The sequence below is a fragment of the Camelus dromedarius genome, chromosome 19 (assembly GCF_036321535.1).
Source record: "Camelus dromedarius isolate mCamDro1 chromosome 19, mCamDro1.pat, whole genome shotgun sequence".
In the NCBI taxonomy this organism is placed as follows: Eukaryota; Metazoa; Chordata; class Mammalia; order Artiodactyla; family Camelidae; genus Camelus; species Camelus dromedarius.
Window position 1 is genome coordinate 28,599,042 of NC_087454.1, and position 25,056 is coordinate 28,624,097.

The window sequence follows — 25,056 nt, forward strand, 5'->3', positions numbered from 1 at the left end:
TGGTAGCTCCTTGTTTTAATTTCTTCTTTCTAGTGAAGTTAGGCATATTGCATGCATTTGTTATATTTCTTCTGTAAATATTCTTATCCTTTGCTCACTTTCTTACTGGGTCTTTGTCTTTTTCTTGTTGATTTACAGACATTCTGAGTATTAATCCATTACATATGTTACAAATATTTTGCTTGTCTTTTTTCCCCCCAAATCATACTAACTTTTATTTTCTGAATACAAAATAATATCCGTTCACTGTAAAAAAAATTAGAAAATTATGAAGATAGCAATCATCTGAAAACACCTCATACAGTGATAGTCACTGTTAACATTTTGGTAAACATCCTTATTCATATTTCTATATTTATTCATATGTATTACCTACATGTGTATATTAACTTATTTTTAGTAAATCATGGCTACCAGAGGGGAATATATATTTAAAGCACATTTGGTTCACATGTGGTCATCATAAAGCTCATGAGAAAAGGCCGAGCTTTCTCAGTACCTTTATTTGCCTTCTTGCTCAGAATTTCTCTTTTTGTCGTTAGTCCCTCCCTAGTTCCCAGGCCATCTCTTCGATATGCGTCTCTGTCACTGCGGAGAAAGATGTCAGTCCAGCCTTTCTCCTCTTGTGAAGCGCAGCGGGTCTAGGCACTTAGGAGGCACTTCTTCCTTCCTTCAGATCAGCGTTCCCGCGGGGCCCTCTTAGCTTTGTGGGTAGTGCCTTTCACTGGGCTGAAGTTTTAGATTTTCATGTTGCTGTATTTTTCAACTTTTTTTTTTATGGCTTCTAGGTTTTAAGAGGCTTTATTCCATTCCAGGATTATAAAAATATTTCCCTATACTTTCTAAAAATATCTGTGTTTTACTTTTTACATTTATTTTAAAATCTGTTTGCGGTTTATTTTTGCAAATGGAGTGAAGCAGAGCTCCAGCTTTCACTTTCTCAGATGGCAGTCTCGTGTCCCTGCCTCATGTTTCCAGTGCTCCTTCCCGTCCTCACTGTCTGAGATGCCACCTTTCTCTCCTCGTCTCTTGATCTCTTTGGCTACCCTGCGTAGTTTCCAGGGTTTTCATTATTACTAAAGTTTTTATTTGTATTTTGGTAACTAGTAGGCAAGTTTACCATTACTTCTTTCCAAACATTTCTTGACTATTCTTGCATGTTTTCTCTTCCTGTGCCTGAATCTGTCTATCATGTTTTTAAAATCTTTTAGGCATTTTGATTAGAATTTCACTGAATTTATAGATTTATTTGAAAAGATGAACCAGCATTTATAACCGTTTTGCTCTACTGCCTACTTCATGAGGTCAAGAGCCCGAGACAGATTGCAGAGGAGAGGGATTGGGATGAAATGAAGCTGAGGGAGAGAGAATAGATTGGAGGGGCGTGGGGGTGATAGACTGGATGTTCATGGGTTGGGTTGGACAGGTAATGAGGCCTTCCTCGGGAGGGGGAACCCCTATGTCTCTTCTCTCTCTCAGAGAGAAGCTAGTGAAGACGCTGGTGGAGCTGCTGACCAACCAGGTGGGAGAGAAGATGGTGGTGGTGCTGGCCCTGCGCCTCCTCTACCTGCTCATGACCAAGCACGAATGGCGCCCCCTCTTCGCCAGGGAGGGTGGCATCTATGCTGTGCTGGTTTGCATGCAAGAATATAAGACTTCCGTCCTGGTGCAGCAGGCAGGGCTGGCGGTGAGTGGACTGGACCTGGCGGTAGAGAGTGATGGGTGAGGCAGGCAGGTTGCGGGGCTGCTGATCCTGGGAGGTTCTATGGGGATTCAGACGAGGAGACGTTGGGATGAAAAGACGCAGGTGGATTGAGGCGTTCCAGCTGGACTGTCCTGGAGATTGTGGATTTGGAGAAAGGGAGAAGAATGTTTTTAGGAGTGACTCCCAGGTTTAAAATTGAGCAGCAGGGAGGATGAGGTTGTCATTTGCTGAGTGGGAGAATGTTGGAGGAGGAAGAGGCGTGGGGAGAAGCTCAGGCTGAATTTTCAGGTGTGCTGATTTTCCTGCGGCTTTTTATTTATAACTAAGTGTCTGATTAAAGACTAATTTTCTAGATGTGACAGTATGTTTTAACCCTTGTACCTTAGCGGTACCGGTACCCTGAAGATCCCCTCCCCTACCAGATGCGGGTAAGGCGAAGCCAGCGTTGCCATTGTCTTGCTGCCCAGGGCCCAGAGAATGGGGAGGGAGGCCCACATTCAGGGAGGGAGAAGTAGCTTCCTGAGTAGCCCAGACAGCAGTGGGGCTGTTAGGAAGGTATGGGCAGGGTGTGCTCTGTGTAACCTGAGAGACCCCCTGGGGTCAGGTAGGCCTCGTCCAGAGCAGTTCTGAGAATGGATTCCGACAGTGTAAGGGCAACAGCGGGGATGGGAGCATAGGTCCTCTCAGGGCAGGCTGTCCCAGGAGAGGCCTGGAGGCTCTTTCCTTTATGGGGCCAGCTAGGTGCTGGTTCCCCCAAGAGCAGCCAAGCAGTTATAGTCTAGGTCATGTCTGCTCAAAGAATTCCCTGGTCCTCTCAAATTGCATGAACAAACTACAACATTTGTCTCTAAACTCAGACTCTTCCCCTATAACAAAATTGCATCCTTTTTAAAAATAACTTAAGGTCTACAGAATTCAGCTAGTTAGGGGAAAGTAGGGTAGCTGAAAGGAGAAAGCCTCATTAGGAGGTGGCATTTGCTTGACGGGTCCAGCCTTCATAAGGAAGATTGTCCTGGGAATTAATTCTAATTTACTGCATCCCTAGAGGGTTTCTTCTCAAGAGTCAACCCTTTCACCAGCCAAGACATTCTCTATCCTAATTGTATAGTGTTCATCTTAATTGAGGTTTCTCTCTAGTAACAGCAAACAAGCTTACACATTACAAGTGTTTTTTTCATATACTTCTAACCACTCTGCCTGTGATCAACCCAAGTAACCTTGTCCGGGAGGGTTGAATACTGGCTTTGGAGGCCAGGGGATGTAGGTGTGGGAGCGCAGGTGTGCAGGTAGCAGCAGAGGCTGTGGAAGGGAATGAGGTTGCATAGGGAGGGAGCGCAGAGAGAAGAGAAAGGGGGACAAGGAACTTCCGTGTTTAAGTACCAGGCAGAGGAAGTCCAGAGAGATAGGACAACCAGGAGGATGAGAAGTTGTGGAACTCCAGGGAATAGAGATTTTACAGAGGAGGAGTGGTCCAGTGAGGTGGAAGACAACTTCAAGGAAAGCCTTGAAGACAAGTAGAGGCTGTGAAGGGCTCCCTTCCGAGGGGGAGTTTCTGGAGCGGGCGGACACCCTGGCACCCGCCAGCCTCGGTGCTGGCAGGGAGAAGCTGCAGGTTTCTGTTTCCATCCAGCCTTAGGGTTTTTTGTTGGCTTACTTCCCCGTCCTTTCTGCCTCTTCTCCCCTACTTCCCCGTCCTTTCTGCCTCTTCTCCCCTCCCCTCCCTTCTCTTTTTTTTTTTTTTTTGGCATTTGATGTCCCATCACTACCTCTTTTTCCATCTCCCCCTTGACCTATTTGCAAACAGCTCAGCTGCCCCAAAGTTTTAGGTCTAGAACGATGGCTTCTCCCTCTGCCTGGTGGCTTTGCCCACTTCTGACTCTGCTTCCACACCCCTTCGCAGGCACTGAAGATGCTGGCCATTGCCAGCTCCTCGGATATCCCCACTTCTGTTACTGGCCGAGATTCTGCCCACCCTTTGTTTGATGCCCAGATGACCAGAGAGATCTTCGCCAGCATTGACTCAGCCACCCGCCCGGGCTCTGAGAGCCTGCTCCTCACTATCCCTGCAGCCGTGGTCCTGATGCTGAACACAGAGGGGTGAGGACCTTATCCTCCAAACTCCAAACTCCTGCTAAGCCCCAAGCTCTGCTGCTCCTGCCCAAGTCTCATGTGTTCCCCAGAAATTCCCCTCCCGTTGTTACCTCTGGGTAAAATGCTGGTCGTCCTCTCCGACTGTTGTTGGAAGAGAGGCCAAGTAGTTGAGGGTAGGGACATTCCAGGGAGAGCAGAGACACCCTGCCCTTCCTGCTAGGGTCGGGAGATGTCTGGCCTCAGAGGGAGCCCTGGAGCCCCTCCTTCCTCTCTGTCCTTGCTTCCAGCTTCCAGCGCGCGTTTACTCTCTTTCAATTTCTTCCTGGGTTACCTCCCTCCTCCCAGGTGCTCCTCTGCTGTGAGAAACGGCCTGCTCCTGCTCAATCTGCTTTTGTGCAACCACCACACTCTGGGAGATCAGATTATAACCCAAGAGCTGAGAGACACCTTGTTTAGACACTCGGGGATGGCACCGGGGACAGAACCCATGCCCACCACGCGCACCATCCTCACAATGCTTCTCAATCGCTACTCGGAGCCACTAGGCAGTCGCGAGCATGCAGGTATGGTTGTGGACAGGGTGGTTGTGCTGAGGAATCAGTGCCAGCCCGTGGCCAGGAGGGCTAACTTGTACATATTGGTACCTTCTGGAAAGACACTATGAACCTTCAGCAAATGAGTGAGGGTTTTGGTGCTCAAGTTAGGTCCTAAGGAAAGCTTCCAGGCCAAGAGGAGAGGGGGCCTCTAGAACAGGTACAAGGAAATTGCCTTCTCTGAATGGCTTTAAATATATGAGGATGCCTGTCTGCCTGGGCTGGGTCTGGTCCTCTCTTATTGGACACTGGAAGATTGGTTGGAATAACTTCTAGAGAGACCTTCTTTTTAGAGGAATTGTAACTTATGGTAGAGAGTTTGTGACTAGAATGTGAAATACTGATGTCATAGTGAAGAAGCCCTCTGTATTTAACAAGTAAGTAAAAACCCAGGAGTGTGGGGGAAACCAGAGTGAGCATTGTGTGTCTTCTAGTCTGTACGTGTGAAGCCACCACACTAGGTAGTGTGTGGATGTAACTATAATAGCTAATATTTATTGGCTTATGGAATAGCACAGCTGACTTTCAGTAATAAAAGGTAATTGCATGACTGTGAGATTAAAACTGTGTTGTGACTAACTTAACAGTGTCTGCCGTGCTAGACTCTTTTTTCAGATATAGCTACGTATATATTAGGGGCCAGAAAAAAAAATCCCCCATAATTGGGTAGAAACTGCAGACATCCACAACGCACAATGGGAAGAAAATCTGGGAGTGGTTTTCTGCCTCTGCCCATTTCTCAGTTTGACTGACTTGTATGACTTTTCTTCATACCCGTTTTTCCTTCCTGTGTGTCTGGGCAGCAGCACTGGAGACCCCTGGCGCCCGGGGCCAGGATGGGTCCCCTGAGCTACTGATCCGATCCCTGGTGGGGGGCCCGTCTGCAGAACTCCTCCTGGACTTGGAGCGCGTGCTGTGCCACGAGGGCAGCCCTGGGGGCGCTGTGAGGCCCCTCCTCAAGCGCCTCCAGCAGGAGAGCCAGCCTTTCCTCCTGTTTCTGCGGACCCTGGATGCTCCTGGGCCCAACAAAACTCTGCTGCTGACGGCGCTGAGGTGAGGGGCCTGCTTGGAGGGGGTGCCTGTGCGTCAGAGGCCGGGGCACTGGCAGACCACAGGGACTTCACTTGTTTGCAACCCTCGCCAGGGTCATGACCCGGCTGCTGGATCACTCTGAAGCAATGGTCCTCCCCTGGCACGAGGTCTTGGAGCCCTGCCTCAGCTGTCTGAGTGGCCCAAGCAGTGACTCTGAGGTACCTGGGCCCTGGCAAAGGTGGGGGAAGGAAGGGCAGCCTCTGGGTACCAGCTACCTTGTGGGGCTCCAGAGGGCACAACACAGCCTTTCTGGATGGGTCTGGATGCTGGAGGGGGATGTGTGTGGGAAAGACAAGGCCAGTGTCATCTGAGTCTCCAGAACTGGGACTCTTGGCTGCACTTGAATTTTAGCTTCTGGGCTTAGGAGAAGCCCACATTCACCAGTCCCCACCGTCCTTGTTCTCCATCCTCGGGGCTTGTGCCTTGTGTAGCAGGGCTCAGGCACCAAGACTGGCTCTGGAGGCAGCTTGGCCCTAACAGGAAGAAGCTGTGCCTGAACTCTGCCCCTGGCAGCTCATGCTGGAGTCCCGGCGCCCCAGGGTTCTGTGCCAGCCTGTCTTGGTGCTCCACTTCCCCTGGCGTTCAGGTTCTCCAGAATCTCAGCCCCCACACGCCCTTTATTGATCCCACCCCTTGGCCTGTACACAGCCTGCCCTCTGCTTCCTCGCGGTAACCTCTGTGGCTCTGGCCAGATTGTTCAGGAGCTGCTCTGCTTCCTGTATCACCTGGCCTCGATGCACAAGGACTATGCCGTGGTGCTCTGCTGCCTGGGAGCCAAAGAGGCCCTCGCCAAAGTCCTGGACAAGCACTCGGCTCCGCCGCTGCTGGCCTGTGAGCTTCGGGACCTGGTGACAGAGTGTGAGAAACACGCCCAGCTCTATAGTAACCTCACCTCCAGCATCCTGGCTGGCTGCATTCAGGTGAGGAGGCTGGTGGGTCTGGAGCAGAGGGAGAACATAAGCCAGAAGCAAAGGAAGGGGATTCAGTGTGCATCCCTGTTTGGCACAAGTAGGTGGCAAATCTAGGACACTTATTCCACAACCTTTACCCCATGTGGTTCTATTCTAAAGAAATTTGGGGAGAACAGGGCAGAGTGTTCTGTTGCCCCTTGACTCTTTCTCCATATGTGTTTCCTTGTCCCCCACCCTTTCTCTGCTGTCCTGGTGCAGATGGTGCTGGGCCAGATTGAGGACCACCGACGAACCCACCGCCCCATCAACATCCCCTTCTTTGACGTGTTCCTCAGGCATCTCTGCCAGGGTTCGTACCCCGACTTGCTTTCTCCTGGCTCCCACCCCAGCATCTGCTCCCCTTCCCTTCCTGCTCCCTAGCCCTTTCCTTTCTTCTCTCTCAACTACCCAGGCTTCCCCCTTGCCCGCAGGCTCCAGCGTGGAAGTGAAGGAGGACAAGTGCTGGGAGAAGGTGGAGGTGTCCTCCAACCCGCACCGGGCCAGCAAGCTGACCGACCGCAACCCCAAGACCTACTGGGAGTCCAACGGCAGCACCGGCTCCCACTACATCACCTTGCACATGCACCGCGGGGTTCTCATTAGGTGTGAGCACGTCCGTGTCCATGTGTGTGCCTACACACACACACACACACACACACACACACACACACACACACACACACACACACACACACACACACACACACACACACTCTGATGTGCCCCAGTGTACATCCGTAACGGATTACCCACATACACACAGCCCCGACTTAACCCCTGTGCCTGAGCACCCACTCAAACCCATTTTGTGCAGCAAACAGATAGACACGTTGACCTGCTCTTCCTGTACTAAGCGCAGACATCTTCTCACTCCGTGAGCCTGTGACGTGCTCCCCTCACAGGTCAGATGTCAGCGCCCTGTGCTCGGGTTGAGGGAAGTCAACAGCTCACTTACCCACTCTTCTTGTGGGCATTTGTTTAATGTATCCTCTGTTCCAGGCACCCTGCTAGGGGCTGGAGCTATACAAACAGTAAGGTATGGGCCCTGTCTTCAGGGAACTTACAGTCTTGTTGGGGAGCCAGGCTGGTAAATCAGGAAGAGCAAAGAGTAAGAAAAAAGTTACAGTTGACAAGTGTACTGGATCCTGAGGCCAACTGAGAGGTCAGGGAAGGTTTCCAGAAGGAGGGGCTGACCGGGTTGAGTTTGAACTAGAAATTAGCTAGATAAAGAGAGGGCAGTGGATACTCCAGGTGGAGGGACAGCATGTGTGCGAAATGGAAGCAAGAAACAGTGACGTGCTGGGGGGACTGGACTGTTTGGCTGGAATGAAGGGTGTGTAGTGAAGTGGCAGGAGATGGAGTTTGAGTTTTATTCTGAAACTTGAAGAGCCATTGAAGGGTTTGAAGAAGGGGAGAGACAAAAGTAGATTTTTAATTTAGAGGCCTCCGATAATTCTGGGAGTTTGGGTTGCAGGCCAGGAGAGAGTTGGAAGGTGTATGCAGTGGCCTGGTTGAGCTGAGATGAATGTTCCATGAGGTTGAGGGCACGGGAATGGATAGCAAGGAAGTGATGGACTGGGAGGTCTTAAGAGGTGGCATCTGTGTCTACGGGACCTGCCATCGGCTGGATGCGGGAAGCCGGGCTGGGGAAGTCACAGTGACTACTGGGTGGGTAGCAGTTTTCTTTCCCAAGAGAGAAGTAGGAAGAGGAGCAGTTTTCTGCGAACAGATGATCGTTCCATTTGGGTGTGTTGACTCTGAGTGCCCCTGGGGTGTGGTGTAGAAATGTCTGTGGGATGCACAGCATGAAAGCTCAGGAGAGTGGTCTGGGGTAGAGATATGGATTGGGAGTCATTAGGTTGTTAACTTTCAGTTGAAACTATGGGTTTAAATGAAGTCACTTTTGGGGAGGATAAAGGGACGAGCAGGGGGTCTGGGGAAGACTGACTCAAGCAGAGGGACAGGCGTCCCAGGGGGACGTGGGGGTCTGAAGTTGTTTTGCATCAAGACCAGAGCCCTGGTTCTGACTGATTCCTTTTTCTTTTCCCAGGCAGCTGACTCTGCTGGTGTCCAGTGAGGACTCAAGTTACATGCCAGCCAGGGTGATGGTGTTTGGGGGTGACAATGCCAGCTGCATCAGTACAGAGCTCAACATGGTGGGGACCCTGGGCCTCCCTTCATGTTTCTCTCCATCCTTCTGTTGGTCCCAGGGCCTTATCGGAAGGACCAGCCCCAGGGGAATGCCCACATCCCTTCCTCTGGGGCAGGCACTGCTTCCTAAGCGGCGAGAGTGGAATGAGGGTGGTGGAGCACGCAGGTCCTTGAGCTCAGTGCGGGAGAAGTGAAGGGCACTTCCTGTCACAGACGTGGTCGCTGTCAACAGTCCTTTTAGCTCCACTTCTGGAGCTGACAGCTCTCTCTTCTCCCCAACCCCGCCAGGTGAGTGTGATGCCCTCCGCCAGCCGGGTGATCCTCCTGGAGAACCTGACCCGCTTCTGGCCTGTCATCCAGATCCGCATAAAGCGCTGCCAGCAGGTGGGGCTGGGGGCCAGGGACAGGGAGGTAGCACTGGGTCTCCATTATGGCTGGTCTCTCCAGCATTTGGGAGCCAGGGTCAGGCCAAGGTTCTTCCTTGGTCTGTGTCCGGATGGCCCAGGTATCTGTTGGGGTCCAGAGATGCGAAAATGCCTCCAGGGAGCTGAGGGTGTGAGGCCTGTTCACACTGCAGGGCGGCATCGACACCCGGGTTCGGGGTGTGGAGGTCCTGGGCCCCAAGCCCACTTTCTGGCCACTATTCCGAGAGCAACTGTGTCGCCGTACGTGTCTCTTCTACACAATTCGGGCACAAGCCTGGAGCAAGGACATTGCGGAGGACCGCAGGCGCCTCCTCCAGCTCTGTCCCAGGTGGGTGGGCAGGAGGCCGCAGGCAGGGCTGAGGTGGGAGGAAGGATGGTTAAGGAGCAGGACACCGCCAAGGAGATATGCTCCCCGGGTGTCTGAAAGGTAAAGCAGCAGCCAGACAGGAGGGGAAAGGGCAGAGGTGAGAAGTGTGTGATGATCGGGGAGAGCAGGGTGAGGGACCGCACTGGGAGGGTGATCAGGAGTTGACTGCGCTTGAGCAGAGGCCTCAGGGAAGTCTTAATCCTGGACCAAATACTCTGTTCCCAGACTGAATAGGGTTTTGCGCCACGAGCAGAATTTTGCCGATCGCTTCCTCCCTGATGATGAGGCCGCCCAAGCACTGGGCAAGACCTGCTGGGAGGCCCTGGTCAGCCCCCTGGTGCAGAACATCACCTCCCCCGGTAACCACCCTGTCCCCTGGCCCCACTAACCCATCCTTGTTAGTTATTCCCAGGGATGACCTGAGTTAATGCTCTTGATTCTCTTGGTTCCTGTCTTTATCCCTGAAGGCCTGACTCCTCAGTGTTCCTCTCCTTCCTGCCCCAGGGACTGCTCCCTGAGACTCTGGTATTGAACCTCCCCCCTATCCCAACCTGTTCCCGTAGCCCCAGACTCTAGCCGAAGCAAACCTTGGTGAGGGGAGGACTAGGGCCCTGCTACCCCCAAATCCTTTTTTATACGATTGCTCCTTCTCTCTCTTCCTCCTGGACTGTCCGTTACCCATTGCCCATGGGGACTCATCTTCTTTTAGATGCAGAAGGTATGAGCTCCCTGGGCTGGCTGCTGGATCAGTACTTAGAACAAAGGGAGAGCTCTCAGAACCCCCTGAGTCGAGCAGCTTCCTTTGCTTCCCGAGTCCGTCGCCTGTGCCACCTGCTGGTGCACGTGGAGCCTCCTCCCGCGCCTTCTCCTGAGCCGTCCGCTCTGCCCCGTGAGTCCCAGTCATGGCAGGTTGAGCTAAGAATCCGGGCAGTGGTGATATCCGACTCCTCCCTCTCCGGGGTTTTAGTCTTCCTACCTTCTTTGCTGTGGGCCTTTCCAGGGGTTGGTACCCAGGACCCCAGGATTCACCTGGGGCTGAGATGAAACCCTTCCCTTGTGCTCTGTCTCCACAGTCAGCAGGAACAGTAAAGGTCGGGACCGGAGCCCCGGGCCTTCACCAGTGCTTCCGAGCAGTAGCCTGAGGAACATAACCCAGTGCTGGCTGGGCGTGGTGCAGGAGCAGGTGGGCAGGGGCAGGGGCTGCTGGGCTGCCCACAGCCTGGGGCTGCTCCTCTGATGTGATTTCCCCTTTCTTTTCAGGTCAGCAGGTTCCTGGCTGCAGCCTGGAGGGCCCCAGACTTCGTGCCCCGTTACTGTAAACTCTACGAGCGCTTGCAGAGAGCAGGCTCAGAGCTCTTTGGGCCCCGGGCGGCCTTTGCGTTAGCCCTGCACAGCGGCTTCTCTGGCGCCTTGCTGCAGCAGTCCTTTCTCACCGCTGCTCATGTGAGTACCTGGGGACCACCAGCCTCCGGGACATCGGGCTGGAAGCTTGTCTCTTTCTGCTCTGCCCTTTCACGTCCTTTTACTCTCCACCTTCCTCCTCCGCTCCCTCCCTTTCCATCACCCCTAGATGAGTGAGCAGTTTGCCAGGCACATCGACCAGCAGATCCAGGGTGGCCTGATTGGCGGAGCCCCTGGGGTGGAAATGCTGGGGCGGCTTCAGCGGCAGCTGGAGCCCATCATGGTCCTCTCTGGCCTGGAGCTGGCCACTACCTTTGAGCACTTCTACCAGTGAGTGCAGGTCTGGAGAGGTCACGCATGGGAGGCCTAGCACCTAGAGAGGGGGAGGATTTGAGTCTTAGAGGGAAGATGAGGGAGGAGCAGTGGGGAGGCGAGATTAAGATGCAGAGATGGCCGTGGCGCTGGTGGGAAGGACGAGGTGAGTGATGGCCTGTGATCCAGGCAGGCTACAGCAGAGGGACCTACCTTCTGGAGGGGGAGGCTGGACCTGGGCCATGCCGAGCGCCCACACTGAGGCTGGGCCCGGGCTGTGCGTGCTGCAGGCACTACATGGCGGACCGTCTCCTGGGCGTGGGCTCGAGCTGGCTGGAGGGGGCCGTGCTGGAGCAGATCGGCCTCTGCTTCCCCAACCGCCTCCCCCAGCAGATGTTGCGGAGCCTGAGCACCTCGGAGGAGCTGCAGCGTCAGTTCCGCCTCTTCCAGCTCCAGCGGCTGGACAAGCTGCTCTTGGAGCAGGAGGATGAGGAGGAACAGGGCCTGGAAGAAGAGGAGGTAAGAGCAAGGGAAGAGAGTGGGAGAATAGGAGAGCAGAGAAGACTGGACCAAAGAAGAGAGCCCAAGAGCCCTTGAAATCCTTCTTTCTCTCAGGAGGAAGAGGAGGAAGAGGAGGCTGAGAAAGAACTATTTATCGAAGACCCAAGTCCAACAGTTTCTATACTGGTCCTGTCACCACGCTGCTGGCCGGTCTCCCCACTCTGCTACCTGTACCATCCCAGAAAGTGCCTTCCGACAGAATTCTGTGATGCCCTTGACCACTTCTCCAATTTCTACAACCAGAGTGAGGAGATAGGGACAGGCAATTGGAGATTGGGGTGAGATTTGGGGTGGCAAGAGAGGACGAGGAGAGGACCTTTGGACAGGATTGGGTAGATATGAAGAAAAAGTAGTCTAGAGACAACAGTCTCCTAGGGAAGGGTGAAAAGTGTGGGTTAGATCTTTATTCCTCTTTTATTGTTTTCTTCAACTTTGTATGAATTTGTTCTATTTTTCTTTTTCTAACTTCAAGTTGCATGCTTACTTAATTTTTAGTCTTTTCAGACTTCTTTTCAAATAAAAGTATTTAAGGCTATAAATTTCCTTCTCAGCACTGCTTTAGCTGCATTATATAAGTTTTGCCTTTTTTTTTTTTAGTTTTTTTTTTAATTGAGGTATAATTAGTATTCAGTAAAGTGCACAAATCTTAACTATGGCTTAATGAATTTTGGTTATAAATATCCATATGCCCTCCCATAATCACCCTCCAGATCAAGATGCAGAATATTTCCAGCACCCCAAAAGCCTTCCTCCTTTGTGTCCCCTTTCTAGTCAGTATCTACCAAGAGAAATGATTATTCTTTTATTACCAGAGATTTTTGCCTGTAATTGAACATCATATAAATGGAATCATAGAGTATGTATTCTGCTGTCTGATTTCTTTTACTCAACATAATGTCTGTGGGTGTTAATCCAGGTTGTCAGTTGTATCATTACTTTGTTCTTTTGCATTGCTGAGTCATATTCCACTGCATGAATATATTTACCCGTTCTGCTATTGATGGACTTTTGGGATGTTGCATAAGTTTTTACTCATGTGGCACTTTGTTGTTTATGTTTAAGAATTTTCTGACTTTCATTATTATTTCTTTGATTTATTAGTTTTGGAAGTATATTTTAAATTTCTAAGCTTTTTTTTTGCTTGGTTATCTTTTTGGTTTAGATTTTAACCCTCAGTCCATTGTGGCCAAAGAACATAATTTCTGTGACTCTGAATCTTTGCAATTTAATGAGACTTCTTTTATCGCCTACTGGATGGTCAGTTTCTATAAGTGTTCCATGTGTGATTAAGAATAATTTTATATTCTTCAGCTCCTGACTGAAGGATTCTACATATTCCACTAAGTTGACCTTGCTAATTGTATTGTTCAAATCCTCTATAACCTTGCTACCTTACTCGTTTTTGTCTACTTGATCTATTACTGAGAGGTGTGCACAAATCTGCCATTATAATAGTGAATTTTTAAACTAATATTCATGTCAGTTTTGCTTTCTATATTTTTGACTATGTTATCAGATACAAGTTTTAAAATCATTTATCAGTACTATCCAGTAGAACTTTCCGCAAGTGATGGGAAAATCTTTTTTGCAGTGTTCATTATGATAGCCATTCGTGGCTGTTGGGCACTTAAAATGTGACTAGTGTGACTGACGAAATCAGTATTTAGTTTCATGTACTTGAACTAGTTTAAAGTTAAAAAGCCACACATGGCTAGTGGCTACTGTAATGAATGGACTATGCACATTTAGAATCTTCGCGGTCAGTTAAGCCTAATTATTATGAAATGACCATCTTTCTAGTAAGGTTTTTCCTCTTAAGGTCTATGTTTATCTGGTATTAATAGTATACCAGCTTTCTTCGATTTGTAACTTTTTAGTATATCTTTTTCTATCCTTTTACTTTTTTTTTGGATTGATAATTGTTTTAGGTCTCTTTTATTGTGGTAAAATATGAATAGCATAAAATTTGCCATTTTAACAATTTTAAGTGTACAATTCCGTTCTTTTTACTTAAAAATTTTTTTGTTTGGAAATAATTTCAAATTTACAGGATATTTGTAAGAGTAATACAAAAAGCCCTCATATACTTTAAAAAATTTTTCTTTTATAATATATTTTTATTGAAGTCTCTTTATTATAAAGTTTATCTTTTGTTAACACTTTGCTCCATTTGCTTTTATCATTTGCTCTTTGTGTATATATACATATGTAAATATGTATATATGTGTGTATATAAAGTATGTATATATGTATACATGTGTGTATATATATCCACATATATACATATATAGGCATACATTTTTCTCTGAATCATTGCATATATGTTGGCCCTTTGCCCTTAAATACTTTAATACAAATTCTCTAAGAATAAAGTATTCTCTTATTAAGTCACAGTACATTTATTAATCTCAAAAATTTAACATTCATGTCATACTTTCAGTCTACCTTCCATATTCCCGTTTTGTAGACTGACTCCATGATGTCATCTTATTTTTTTCTATTCCAGGACAGGATCCAGTTTCAGATCACCTGTACGTTTAGTTGTCATGTCTCTAGTCTCCTTTCATGTGGAATAGTTCCTCGGCCTTTCTTTGTCTTTTATGATATTGACATTTTGGGAGAATACAGTACTTTACATTTTTCTAAGTAGTTCCTCATTTTAAGTTTGTATGTTTCATCATGATTAGATTCAAGTTATGCATTCCTGGCCAGAATATTAGCTAAGCAATCTTCTATACTTCTCAGCACACAGTTACCATCTGTCCCTCATTAGTGATTTTAATCTTGACAACCTAGTCAAGAGGTTGTTTGACTTCCCCACTGTGTAGCTAATTTTTTTTCCATTGGTGCTGTTAATAAGCAATCTGCAGCAATATACTTTAAAACATGCTGGTATGCTCCTCTCAGAATTTCCCCCAGTGTCCTTTTACTTTTTTAGGGGGGAGGGGTGATTAGGTTTATTTATTTATTTTTAATGGAGATATTGGGGATTGAACTCAGGACCTCATGCATGCTAGGCATGCACTTTACCACTGAGCTATACCCTCCCCCCAGTATCCTTTTACTTTTAACTTTGCCATACTTTTGTATTTTAGGAATGTGTCTTGTAAATACCTAGAATTTATTTTATGATTAACTTAATCTCTTTTTGAATTGTCAGTTTTAGCCTAGTTATAATTATTATAAGTGATGATATATTTGGCTTTTATTTCTAACATCTTATTTTTCATTTACCCTTCTTACCATTTTAAATCTTAGTTATTTCATACACACAAAAAATACATAAAACATGTACAGTTAAAATAAGACTAATAAATCAAACACCATAGATGTGATTCTGCCCTGGGTTTTTGTGCATTTTATTATTTTGGATTGATTTTTTTAAAATTCCTTTTTGGTCTCTATCAGTTTTGGAAGTTATGCACTCTATTTCTGTAATTGATTGCCCCTATATTTTTAATATGTTTGACTTGTTAATATCACTTCCCACTTTCCTGAACAATAGAAGGGCCATAGAAAATCTTAATTCCAGCTCTAACTCCCATCTTACTTGTTACTGTTTTTCAGCATTTTAAAATTATCTTCTTTTAACCTCCCAATTACTCATTATTGTTTCATTCAGTTGATATTTAGATTTGCCATCATACCAATTGCTTTAGTCACCATGCCTTTTGTATCTTGATCCTTCTTTTCTAAATTCAGTTTCTTCCTAAAGTCCATCCTTTAGAAGTTTCATCATTGAGGGAATATTTTTGGAAAACTTTCATCAGTTTTTATTTTAGAATGGCTTATTTTCACCCTCGTTTTAAAGATCTTTTTATTATGAAAAATTTCAGACATATACAAAAGTAGACAGAATAGATGAACTCCAGTATACCAACATATATCAATTCATGGTCAATCTTGCCTCATCTGTACCCTGCCCACTTTCCCCAGCCCTCAAATTTAAAACATCAGGACTCACTTTTTAAAAGCAGGGACACTACAATGATCAAAGTTATGATGAATACAGCGGTTTCTAATGTCACATATACAGTCAGTATTCATATTTCCCTAATTGTCTCGAGCTTTAAAAAATTTTTTTTTCGCCTATTGAAGATCCAAACAAAGCCCACACATTGCATTTGATGAGTGATATCTTTCATTTCCCTTCATCTGTAGGTTCCTGCCTCTGTTTTCTTCCCTTGCGGTTGTTTGTGGAGGAAATTGGTGCTGGCCAAATAGAATTGTCCAAATTGAGTTGTCCACAGGCTGGATTCTGCTGATTGTATCCACACGGTGTCCTCTGCCATGGTCCTCTGTCTCCTTTATTTCCTGAAACCGATATTTAGAAGTAGAAGCTTATTCAGGGTCAGGGTCTATTTCTTGGGCAAGAACACTTCGTAGGTGGTGGTGTGTACTTCCACCGGGAGGCTGTCTCTTTGTGATGTGAAGGTGGGCCAGTGGGTTTCGGTGCTGTCAGTTTGATCTGTAAACTGCCTATAGTTTCCCATCAGCTGTTCACTAGACACTCGTTCAATCTCATTGCCATTAGGGTATGAGCTAGTGATGTTCTGCTTTTGTTACTCCCTCTTCAACTATTAGCTGGAATGCCTTTTCTATAAGGAGAAACTTCCTTTCGTCAACTTTTTGGTTACCCTGAAGTACAGTTTATACAGGAAGCTTGATTCTTTTCTCCTCTCCCTTGTTTTTAACCAGTTTTCAAAATAGCATGTTGGTTCTCTAGCCTTTTCCAAAGATGACCTGTGAGGTCTGTTTAAAAAAATATATAATGAACTTGTGGCTTTTAAAATATTTTGTGTGTTTCAGTCCATCATAGGTGTTATATTTTTGTTGTTCACATTGTCCCGTCTTTGGCCAGAGAGCACCTCTCAGATTGGCCCCTTTTGGTACCCTCTCTCTTCCACAGCGTCCTTGCTTTCTAGTCTGAGCAAACATCCCAGGCTCATAGGAGGAGGAAGAGACCCAGCCTAGGGCACTGTCAGCTCCCTGGGGCAGCTCTGCTCTCTGGTGTTTGTTCCATGGAGCCCACCTGGCACAGGGCTGGGCACGGGGTGGGCCCCCTGATCCCTGCGGTTTGCCAGGGGGCCAGGCAGAGAGGAGGCTGAGCTCTGGAGGCTGGACGAGGCGCCTCCGTGACGGTGACTGCTGGGCCCTGCCCCTGCGGAGACGGGCAGAGCTTGCTGAGCGGTACACCCTCGCCTCTGCCCTGACCCCTCGTTTCCCTCCTCTTTGTCTCCACTTCTTCCCTCAACACTTCCCCAGGTCAGAAGCATCCAGCTCTGGACGTGGGACCGCGTCGGCGGCTGCAGTGGACGTGGCTGGGCCGGGCTGAGCTGCAGTCTGGGGACCAGACCCTGCATGTGTCCACCGTGCAGATGTGGCTGCTGCTGCAGCTCAACCGGGCGGAGGTGCCGCAGCCCCTTACCTCCCGCTGTCTTCTCCTCTCCTTTGTCTCTGTCCTTCCCGCAAACTCTGTTCCTCCTTCCATCCTTCCTCTTGTTTTCCTTTCCCGTACCTACTCCTGACTGGCCGTGTTTCTCCTGAGCAGGAGGTGTCAGTAGAGAGCTTGCTGAAGACGTCTGACCTCAGCCCCGAGCTGCTGCTCCAGGCACTCGGGCCCCTCACCGCTGACAGTGGCCCTTTGACCCTGCACGAGGGTCAGGACTTTCCACACGGGGGTAGGTCAGTGGGGTCGGGGCTGAGCCTCTGCTCCGAGGGGGTGGGGCTCTCTGGGTGGGGGTAGAATAGGGGGCGAGAATGGGGCCCCTTCTCCTCCTCAGGTCCTGACTGGGAGTGGGTTCCAGGTGTGCTGCGGCTCCGGGAGCCTGGGCCCCGGCCCTGTGGGGAGGCCCTGTGGCTGCTGCCTCCCCAGACGTACCTGAACGTAGAGGAGGAGGAGGGCCGGACCCTGGAGCAGAAGAGGAACCTCTTGAACTGTCTTCTTGTCCGTATTCTCAAAGCCCACGGGGAAAAGGGCCTCCACGTCGACCAGCTGGTTTGCCTGGTAGGCAGAGAGGACCAGGGAGGAAGGCGGGAAGGGCGTCATGCTCGGGGTTGGGGGTTGGAGCCTGGGGTCATCACAGGGAAGGCAAAGTCAGTACGAGGCCTTGCAGGGTGACATTTCCAACTGCGTTTTCTGTTCCTGACGGGCACTTAGAAGGTAGAGACTAGACGTGAGTGCTGACAGTGTGTCAGGCCCTATTCGAAGAGTGTATGTGACTAAGTCATTTAATTCTCACAAAAGTTCTATAAGATAGATGATGGTATTGTTGTTATTATTATTATTACCCCCATGTGACAGATAAGAAAAGTGAGGCAAGATTTAGTAAGTCATCCATACTCACACAGTTGGTAAGTGGCAGAGCCGGGCATTGAACCCAGGCGGGCTGGCCCATCTAGGTTAAAGCGGCCCGCCTCTTTCCTCTCCTCCCGTCCAGGTGCTGGAGGCCTGGCAGAAGGGTCCAAATCCCCCTGGAAGCCTGGGCCGTGCTGTTGTTGGGGGCGTGGCCTGTACCAGTACAGATGTCCTCTCTTGCATCCTGCACCTCCTGGGCCAGGGCTACGTGAACCGGCGTGATGACCGGCCCCAGATCCTGACGTATGCCTCTCCACAGCCCATGGGGCCCTGCCGGGGCCAGGCAGAGGTCCCCTTCTATGGCAGCCAGACCTCCGAGACCTCCAAGCCTAGGTAGCCACCCCTAGCCTGCCCCCCTGCTGCTGGGCTCCAAGCCAGTAGAGAGGGGTGGGCTCTGCAGGACAGATGGCACTGCAGTGATGTGCATGGGGTCGTAGTGCCAAAGCCAGGCTTCCAGTGGAAAAACGCTTTGCTTCTTTCTTTGTCTAACCTGGTTTTCCCTGTCTCTGGTATCTCCCCCACTTTGCTCATCCTCATCCCCTGCTCCCAGCACTGTCACCCCCTTCTTTGCCTCTTTCCCAGCTGGGGGCCTTGCTGTCCCCATCCTCCTAAAGCCAGCCCTTAGGCAAGGGACCCAGACATGTAACCTCCTTTCTGGGTGTCTTTCACTCTAAGCAAAATTGAAATCTTACACAGATGGGTACTGAATACTAACTGTGCACTCTGCTCAATGAAATACACAAAGCCCAGTTTTCAGGAAATCTGTTCTACAGAGGAATTTGCCATAGGATGCCCCTAATTACCTGGCACCCCTAAAGCTTTTTCATCAGCTCCAGTTCACCAGAAGTTGTTACGGCTCTACCTTTATGCCCGCTGTTTGCGCTGTGTGTAAAGTGCGTTCTCTGGAACAGTCTTTCTTAGACTTTCACGTGCACACACAGCGCCCGGGGGTCTTGTTAAAATGCAGATCCTGAGTCAGCAGCACTCCCTGTACGCCTCTGCTGCCGGTCCACAGACCACCCTTGGAGAGGAGCAAGGCGTCCTTACCCCTGCCCTCTAGATTCCGGTAGTGCCCAGATCACTGCAGCAGCCAGCCCCACCCCTACTTACAGGTGCTTCTGTGGGGGCTGTGCTCGGACACGTGGCTTGGGTGGTTAGCCTCAGGCTGGTTAAGCAAGCGCGAGGAGGGATGCACAAGTCGGGGGTGCGGGGCCGGCATGGGGTTCAGCTAATAGGCTGGACACGCAGGGCAAAGAGACTGACCGCTGACTGCTCTCTCCCCTAAGCCCAGAAGCTGTGGCCGCCCTGGCATCCCTGCAGCTGCCCGCAGGCCGCACCATGAGCCCCCAGGAGGTGGAAGGGTTGATGGAGCAGATGGTGCAGCAGGTGCAGGAGACGCTGAACCTGGAGCCCGATGTGGCTCAGCACCTGCTGGCTCATTCCCACTGGGGTGCCGAACAGCTGTTGCAGAGCTACAGCGAAAACCCTGAGCCACTGCTGCTGGCGGCTGGGCTGTGCGTCCCCCAGGCCCAGGCCGCCCCCGCACGCCCCGACCACTGCCCTGTCTGTGTGAGCCTCCTGGAGCCCGATGATGACTTGCCGTCCCTCTGCTGCATGCACTACTGCTGCAAGGTGAGGCCCCGCTCCCTCCTGCCCCTGCTTTCCTCCCCGGGCACAGTCCTCGGGAACCTCTGGGTTCCAGCCCCAGCACTGCCATTTCCCACCCTGGACAATGTTGGACGAGTCTCTTAGTCCCTCTTAAGCTGGTTTTGTCATGTGTCACCTGCTGTGACACTCTGAAAGTTGATTGCTAGGATCTGGCAACGTGTATCAGTGGTTCTCAAACTTTGCTGCATATTGTAATGACTGGGAGCCTTTAAAATCCTGCTGCTCAGTGTACCCAGACCAATTAACTCAGAAACTCAGGCATCTGGAGTTTTAATAACTCCTCAGGTGATTCCAATGTTCAGCCAGATTTGAGAACTAGAGATAGAGAGATAGACAGGTAGAGAGAGGGAGGGAACTCAGGTAGGTAGGTAGGTAGGTAGGTAGATGGTATATACACACACATACAGAATATACATCAGGGCACTTTGCGAATGAGAAGTGTTATTAAATTGCTGATGACGATGGTTTATGGTTTCTTTAACACCATTCTAGGCTCTTTATCCTAGAACATCACTTCTTTTATCATATATACTCTTATTTAATATAAAGATAAAAAGAAATGGTTTAAGCCAGAAAACAGCACAGAAGCAGAAGGGAAGTAGGAGGAGTCAGGCTGTTGTAAAGTGGAAGCAGAGAGGCTGAAGATGGAGTCTTCACAGGCAGGCACCCCCAGGTGCCTCACAGCTCTTAGAACTGCTGCCAGGTCCAAACCCATCGTAACTGGAGGAGCGCCTTGTTGCCATGAGTTCTAGCCGCCTGTCCCCGCAGCGCCCCCCGGTGGTGGGTGGCCTGGGCATGTGCGTGTCCCTCTCTCCTTCCCTTTCTCTCGGCTCCAGGCTACTCTTCTCACATAGCTGCCTCTGCTCCCTTCTTCCAGGTTCTTAATTATTTCCTTTACACTTTTCACTTTTTCATTCAACTAACACTTTTCATGGACTCACTCCGTGCCTAGCACTGGGTGCTGTGCGAGGGAGCGGGAGATGCCAGCAGATGACCCGAGAGCAATAACCGCGGCTGACACACAGGGGACTCTCTCTGTGCTGTTGTGCTGTTTTACAGGCATCGTCTTGCTAAATTCCTGTAGCAGTGCTGTGAGGTACGTGTTTTTACAGCCCCATTTTACCAGCAGATGGAGGCACTCAAAGGAGAAGCAGTTTGCCCGAAGTCAGGATGTGGACTTTGGCAGTCTCACCCCAGGGCGCCCCCTCCACACTCCTATAAGTGCAGGGAAGATAATACAATGGGGTCATGTCATAGGAGGTGACAAAGGTTAGGAGTGGGATGAAGGATTTATCAGGGACTCTGGATGGGGAAGGCCAGTCTGAGGAGGTGACTGTCTTGGGAAGAGCATGGCAGATGGAGGAAATGGCAAGTGCAGAGAAGCTGAGCTTGGTGGCTAAAGCCCAGGAATGCTGGGGGACAGCAGGAGGAGGAGATTTGGGAGGCAGACAGGGGCCCGATTGGGTTGACATCAGAGACAGTGGCTTTTACTTCATGGGAAGCCATGGTGGGTTTTAAGCAGGGGAGTGATATGATCCGATTTCCATTTTTGAAAAGATCACTTTATGTGGAGAAAAGGCTTGGACGGAACCAGAGTGGAAGGAGGGACACTGGTTCAGAGACTGTTGTACTAAGGCAAGAGATGGTGGCAGTTGGCGTAGGGACAGTGGAGGGAGAGTGGACAGGTTGGGACATGTCTGGAGGTGGCACTGACAGGGTGAGAGGTGGGGACTTAGGACAAGGGAATCAGGGCAGTTCCTGGGGTTTTGAACTGAGCCTTTGGGAGGATGGGATGTTATCTTTTACTAGGTTGGAGGAAATGTTAGGGCTGGGGCAGAGGGCAGGTTTTTTAGGGGAAATTCAATCTGTTGTGGCCACATGTAGTTTGAGCTGCTTTGTTGGACACTGTGTGTGACTGGCCAGTGGACAGTGGACTCTTGAATCTGGAATTAAGTGGAGAGACTTGGCTGGTACCACCCAGGGCACTGAGCGTGGAATGCCCCGACCCCATAGACGTGAGACAGGGAACCTGAAAATGGGACTGAGAAAGACAGGCTGATTGAATATGTCTCAGGCAAGGAGGAGCCTAGGAATAAGTCACAGCTGAGCGGCACAAGTGGCAAAGCAGGAGCCATCAGAGATGGGAAACCCTGGGGTCTGCAGCAGCTGGAGGAGGCTTCCCAGGGTGAAGCTGGCGGGGCAGGGTGCGGGATGGGGAGTCCAGGCTGGAGACCGCACTCCATCTGAGCCGGGCAGTGGGGACAGTGTAAGCCAAGGGCAGGCTCAAAGCAGAGGGGCCCCCTGGGGGAGTGGTGCGGGCTCCGGACTGGGATGCTGGCCTTTGTCCCTCAGAGCAGTGCTCCCAGCCCACGGCACCTGTGTGCCTGCCAGTGTGGGCTTCCGAATTTGGAGAAATTTTCTCTGTATGATCTCAAAAATACAAGAATTTTGCATTCAACTTCCCGATTTACCTGGGCTTGTCTCACTGTAAAAAGGGGTTTGCTTTGTTTAATACCTTGAGTGAAAATAGTCCAGTAAAGTACTTCCTATCTCTCTTGGAGGTTTGAATCCGCTCCCCTGCAGTCGAGCTGCATTGTCTGGGAGGCTCGGCAGTCAGCAGTGTAAGGATGGGGTGGTTAATGGAGTCTTCGGGAGGCTCAGGTGCTCAGGCCACGTCGCCGGCAGCGTGGGGAGAAGGGTGGGAAGAGCTTTTCTCAGGGCAGGCTCCCACAGCAGGTTAGGTGAGAGGGGATGATGGCCTGGGATGTGGGAGCAAGAAAAGGATTTGAGAGTTGTGAAGGCTCCAGCACTGGTGATGGGGGAGTGGCGGGGTGGCTGAGGAGGGCTTGGGGGTGCAGCAGGTGGGGCTGTTTTGAGGAGGCTGAGTCCGGGGAGGCAGGATCATGGAGCCGGGCAGTGACGCGAGCAGATGGAGCAGGACAGGCCTCCGTGCGGTGGCCCCGGCCGGCCCCCCGACCTCCCTTCTTGCTTTCTCCAAATCTTCCTTACAACTTGAATCTTCTCCTTTTTCTTGATTCTCTTCACTCATTCCTTTCACGTCCACCTCAACAATGATTATATTCAGGTTACTACCCCAGCCTGTACGTCCTCCAAGTGAACTGAAATTTGGGCCAATCTCAGGAAAACCCTTGGGAGCCGGAAAGATTAGGGTCCGCTTTGAGGCTGCTGTCGAAGCAGGCTGTGTGTGGCCTCGCACACCCCGGCAGGGGCGCTGGCTTAGTCACTCTTATGCTGCTCCCATGCCGCCCCTCCTGTGTCCCTCCTAGTCTTGCTGGAATGAGTATCTGACGACTCGAATCGAGCAGAACCTTGTGCTGAACTGCACCTGCCCGATTGCTGACTGCCCCGCGCAGCCCACAGGAGCCTTCATCCGCGCCATCGTCTCCTCGCCAGAAGTCATCTCCAAGGTACCCCTGCCCTGGGAGGCTCCGGCACACAGCCCCAGGGATCTAGCCGGCTGACGCACGGGGGGCCTGGAGGTGTGGCGTCCCAGGCCCTCACCTCCTGCCACCTGCATCCCCCCAGTACGAGAAGGCCCTCTTGCGTGGCTACGTGGAGAGCTGCTCCAACCTGACCTGGTGCACCAACCCCCAGGGCTGCGACCGCATCCTGTGCCGCCAGGGCCTGGGCTGTGGGACCACCTGCTCCAAGTGTGGCTGGGCCTCCTGCTTCAACTGTAGCTTCCCTGAGGTGGGCGCCCACCCCTGCCCTGCCCTCCAGCCAGGATCTATACCCCTTGTGGCCCTGTCTTCAGCCTGCTGCCGTCCCCCCGATGTGACCCCCCCGCCCTCTCTCCCACGCAGTAAGGGCTGGACTGTGCCCTCACTGCCCCCTCCTGCTCTAGGCACACTACCCTGCCAGCTGTGGCCACATGTCTCAGTGGGTTGATGACGGCGGCTACTATGATGGCATGAGCGTCGAGGCCCAGAGCAAACATCTGGCCAAGCTCATCTCCAAGCGCTGTCCCAGCTGTCAGGCTCCCATTGAGAAGAACGAGGGGTGTCTGCAGTAAGAAGGGGTTACTGTGGCACCGGTGGGGTCAGGGGGCATGGGAGAGGGTGGGAGGCCAGGCGGAAGGAAGGGGCTGTGGGCTTACCAGAAAGCTTGGCACACAAGGGCAGCTACTCAGCCACCTTCTCGGCACCCTCTAGAGTAACTCCTGGGCCTGAGTGTTCCTTCCCCCACTCTTAAGTCTGTGCTGCGTGAGGGAAACAGAAGCCAGGGCGCGGTCGGTAGGGATGGGTCAGGTTAAGAAGACTGTGAGGGAAAGGGAGGGGTCAAGGTGTCTTCAGTGGTGCGTTATTAGTGCTCCTGACGTGGCCCTGGCCAGAGCCAGGAGCCCTCGGACCATCTAGCTTCCTCCATAGCATGACCTGTGCCAAGTGCAACCATGGATTCTGCTGGCGCTGCCTCAAGTCCTGGAAGCCAAGTCACAAGGACTATTACAACTGCTCTGCCATGGTAAGGGGCTGGCTCCCGGAGGAGTCAGGATGGGATGCTGCGGCTAGGCCCTGGGGAAAGAGGGCTCTGTGTCCAGAGCAGCCGAGCAGCTGTTGGGGCAAAGGCTCAGTGGGGTGAAGACAGAAGCCACCTGGGCCTGCAGGTGCTAGGAGTTCTGTCCTGGGAGGTCTGGGCATAAGGACCTTCAGCCCCAGAGTTGGACTTCTCACACCGAGGTGGCTACAGAAGCCAGGTGGGCCGGGCACTCTCGGGGTACTAGGGCACGGCAGGGCAGGGCAGGGCAAGGACTTGACTCAGAGCCTGGCTCCACTGCGGAGTCACTTAACCTGTCTAAGCCTCAGCACCCTCATCTGTAGAAGGGGTTGATAGGCCGACCTCCCTCAGAGTTATGAGGATTAAATGCAGAAATCTGGCTGAAGTGTCAGAAGGCCTCCATGAATGGTAGCTGGTCTGAGTATTAATCTCTTCCTATCCTGCCAACCACCCAGCAGTCCTCTCCACCTGTCCTCACCAGGTGAGCAGAGCAGCTCGCCAGGAGAAGCGGTTCCAGGACTACAACGAGCGGTGCACCTTCCATCACCAGGCCCGGGTGAGCAGGGAGGGGACACCTGGGTGGGTGAGGGGGTCAGAGGGCAGGGCCAGACAGGCGGGCAGGGCCAGAGGTCCAAGGAGGGCTGGTGTGACTGGGCGGGCGGGGGTGCCTGTGCTGGCCCTGACCCCCCACCCCCAACAGGATTTCGCTGTGAACTTGCGGAACCGTGTATCTGCCATCCATGAGGTGCCCCCACCCAAGTCCTTCACCTTCCTCAGCGATGCCTGCCGGGGTCTTGAGCAGGCGCGAAAGGTTGTTGGGCTGGGGGGCTGCTGGGCCAGGTTGGGGAGGGAGGAGGCAGCCTTGGC

General features: G+C 51.1%; 1 protein-coding gene across 3 annotated transcripts in view; it reads left to right on the plus strand.

Annotated features, from left to right (window-relative positions):
- Positions 1-25,056, plus strand: part of CUL9 (cullin 9) — a 33,815-nt gene that overhangs the window by 7,084 nt on the left and 1,675 nt on the right. Inside the window, exons 9-37 of one of the 3 annotated variants that reach the window (XM_031434656.2) lie at positions 1,480-1,687; positions 3,606-3,802; positions 4,142-4,359; positions 5,193-5,442; positions 5,534-5,639; positions 6,174-6,401; positions 6,651-6,741; positions 6,863-7,034; positions 8,482-8,587; positions 8,871-8,966; positions 9,160-9,335; positions 9,600-9,733; positions 10,084-10,263; positions 10,448-10,557; positions 10,635-10,817; positions 10,945-11,105; positions 11,378-11,606; positions 11,703-11,892; positions 16,914-17,059; positions 17,200-17,329; positions 17,432-17,655; positions 18,089-18,339; positions 19,293-19,638; positions 22,962-23,102; positions 23,221-23,385; positions 23,540-23,703; positions 24,063-24,156; positions 24,671-24,745; positions 24,890-25,000. In XM_031434656.2, coding sequence (XP_031290516.1) covers positions 1,480-1,687; positions 3,606-3,802; positions 4,142-4,359; positions 5,193-5,442; positions 5,534-5,639; positions 6,174-6,401; positions 6,651-6,741; positions 6,863-7,034; positions 8,482-8,587; positions 8,871-8,966; positions 9,160-9,335; positions 9,600-9,733; positions 10,084-10,263; positions 10,448-10,557; positions 10,635-10,817; positions 10,945-11,105; positions 11,378-11,606; positions 11,703-11,892; positions 16,914-17,059; positions 17,200-17,329; positions 17,432-17,655; positions 18,089-18,339; positions 19,293-19,638; positions 22,962-23,102; positions 23,221-23,385; positions 23,540-23,703; positions 24,063-24,156; positions 24,671-24,745; positions 24,890-25,000 — 4,882 coding nt within the window. The remainder of the gene's footprint in view (positions 1-1,479; positions 1,688-3,605; positions 3,803-4,141; positions 4,360-5,192; positions 5,443-5,533; positions 5,640-6,173; positions 6,402-6,650; positions 6,742-6,862; positions 7,035-8,481; positions 8,588-8,870; positions 8,967-9,159; positions 9,336-9,599; positions 9,734-10,083; positions 10,264-10,447; positions 10,558-10,634; positions 10,818-10,944; positions 11,106-11,377; positions 11,607-11,702; positions 11,893-16,913; positions 17,060-17,199; positions 17,330-17,431; positions 17,656-18,088; positions 18,340-19,292; positions 19,639-22,961; positions 23,103-23,220; positions 23,386-23,539; positions 23,704-24,062; positions 24,157-24,670; positions 24,746-24,889; positions 25,001-25,056) is intronic. The other 2 variants (XM_031434657.2, XM_031434658.2) reach the window with 2 other exon arrangements.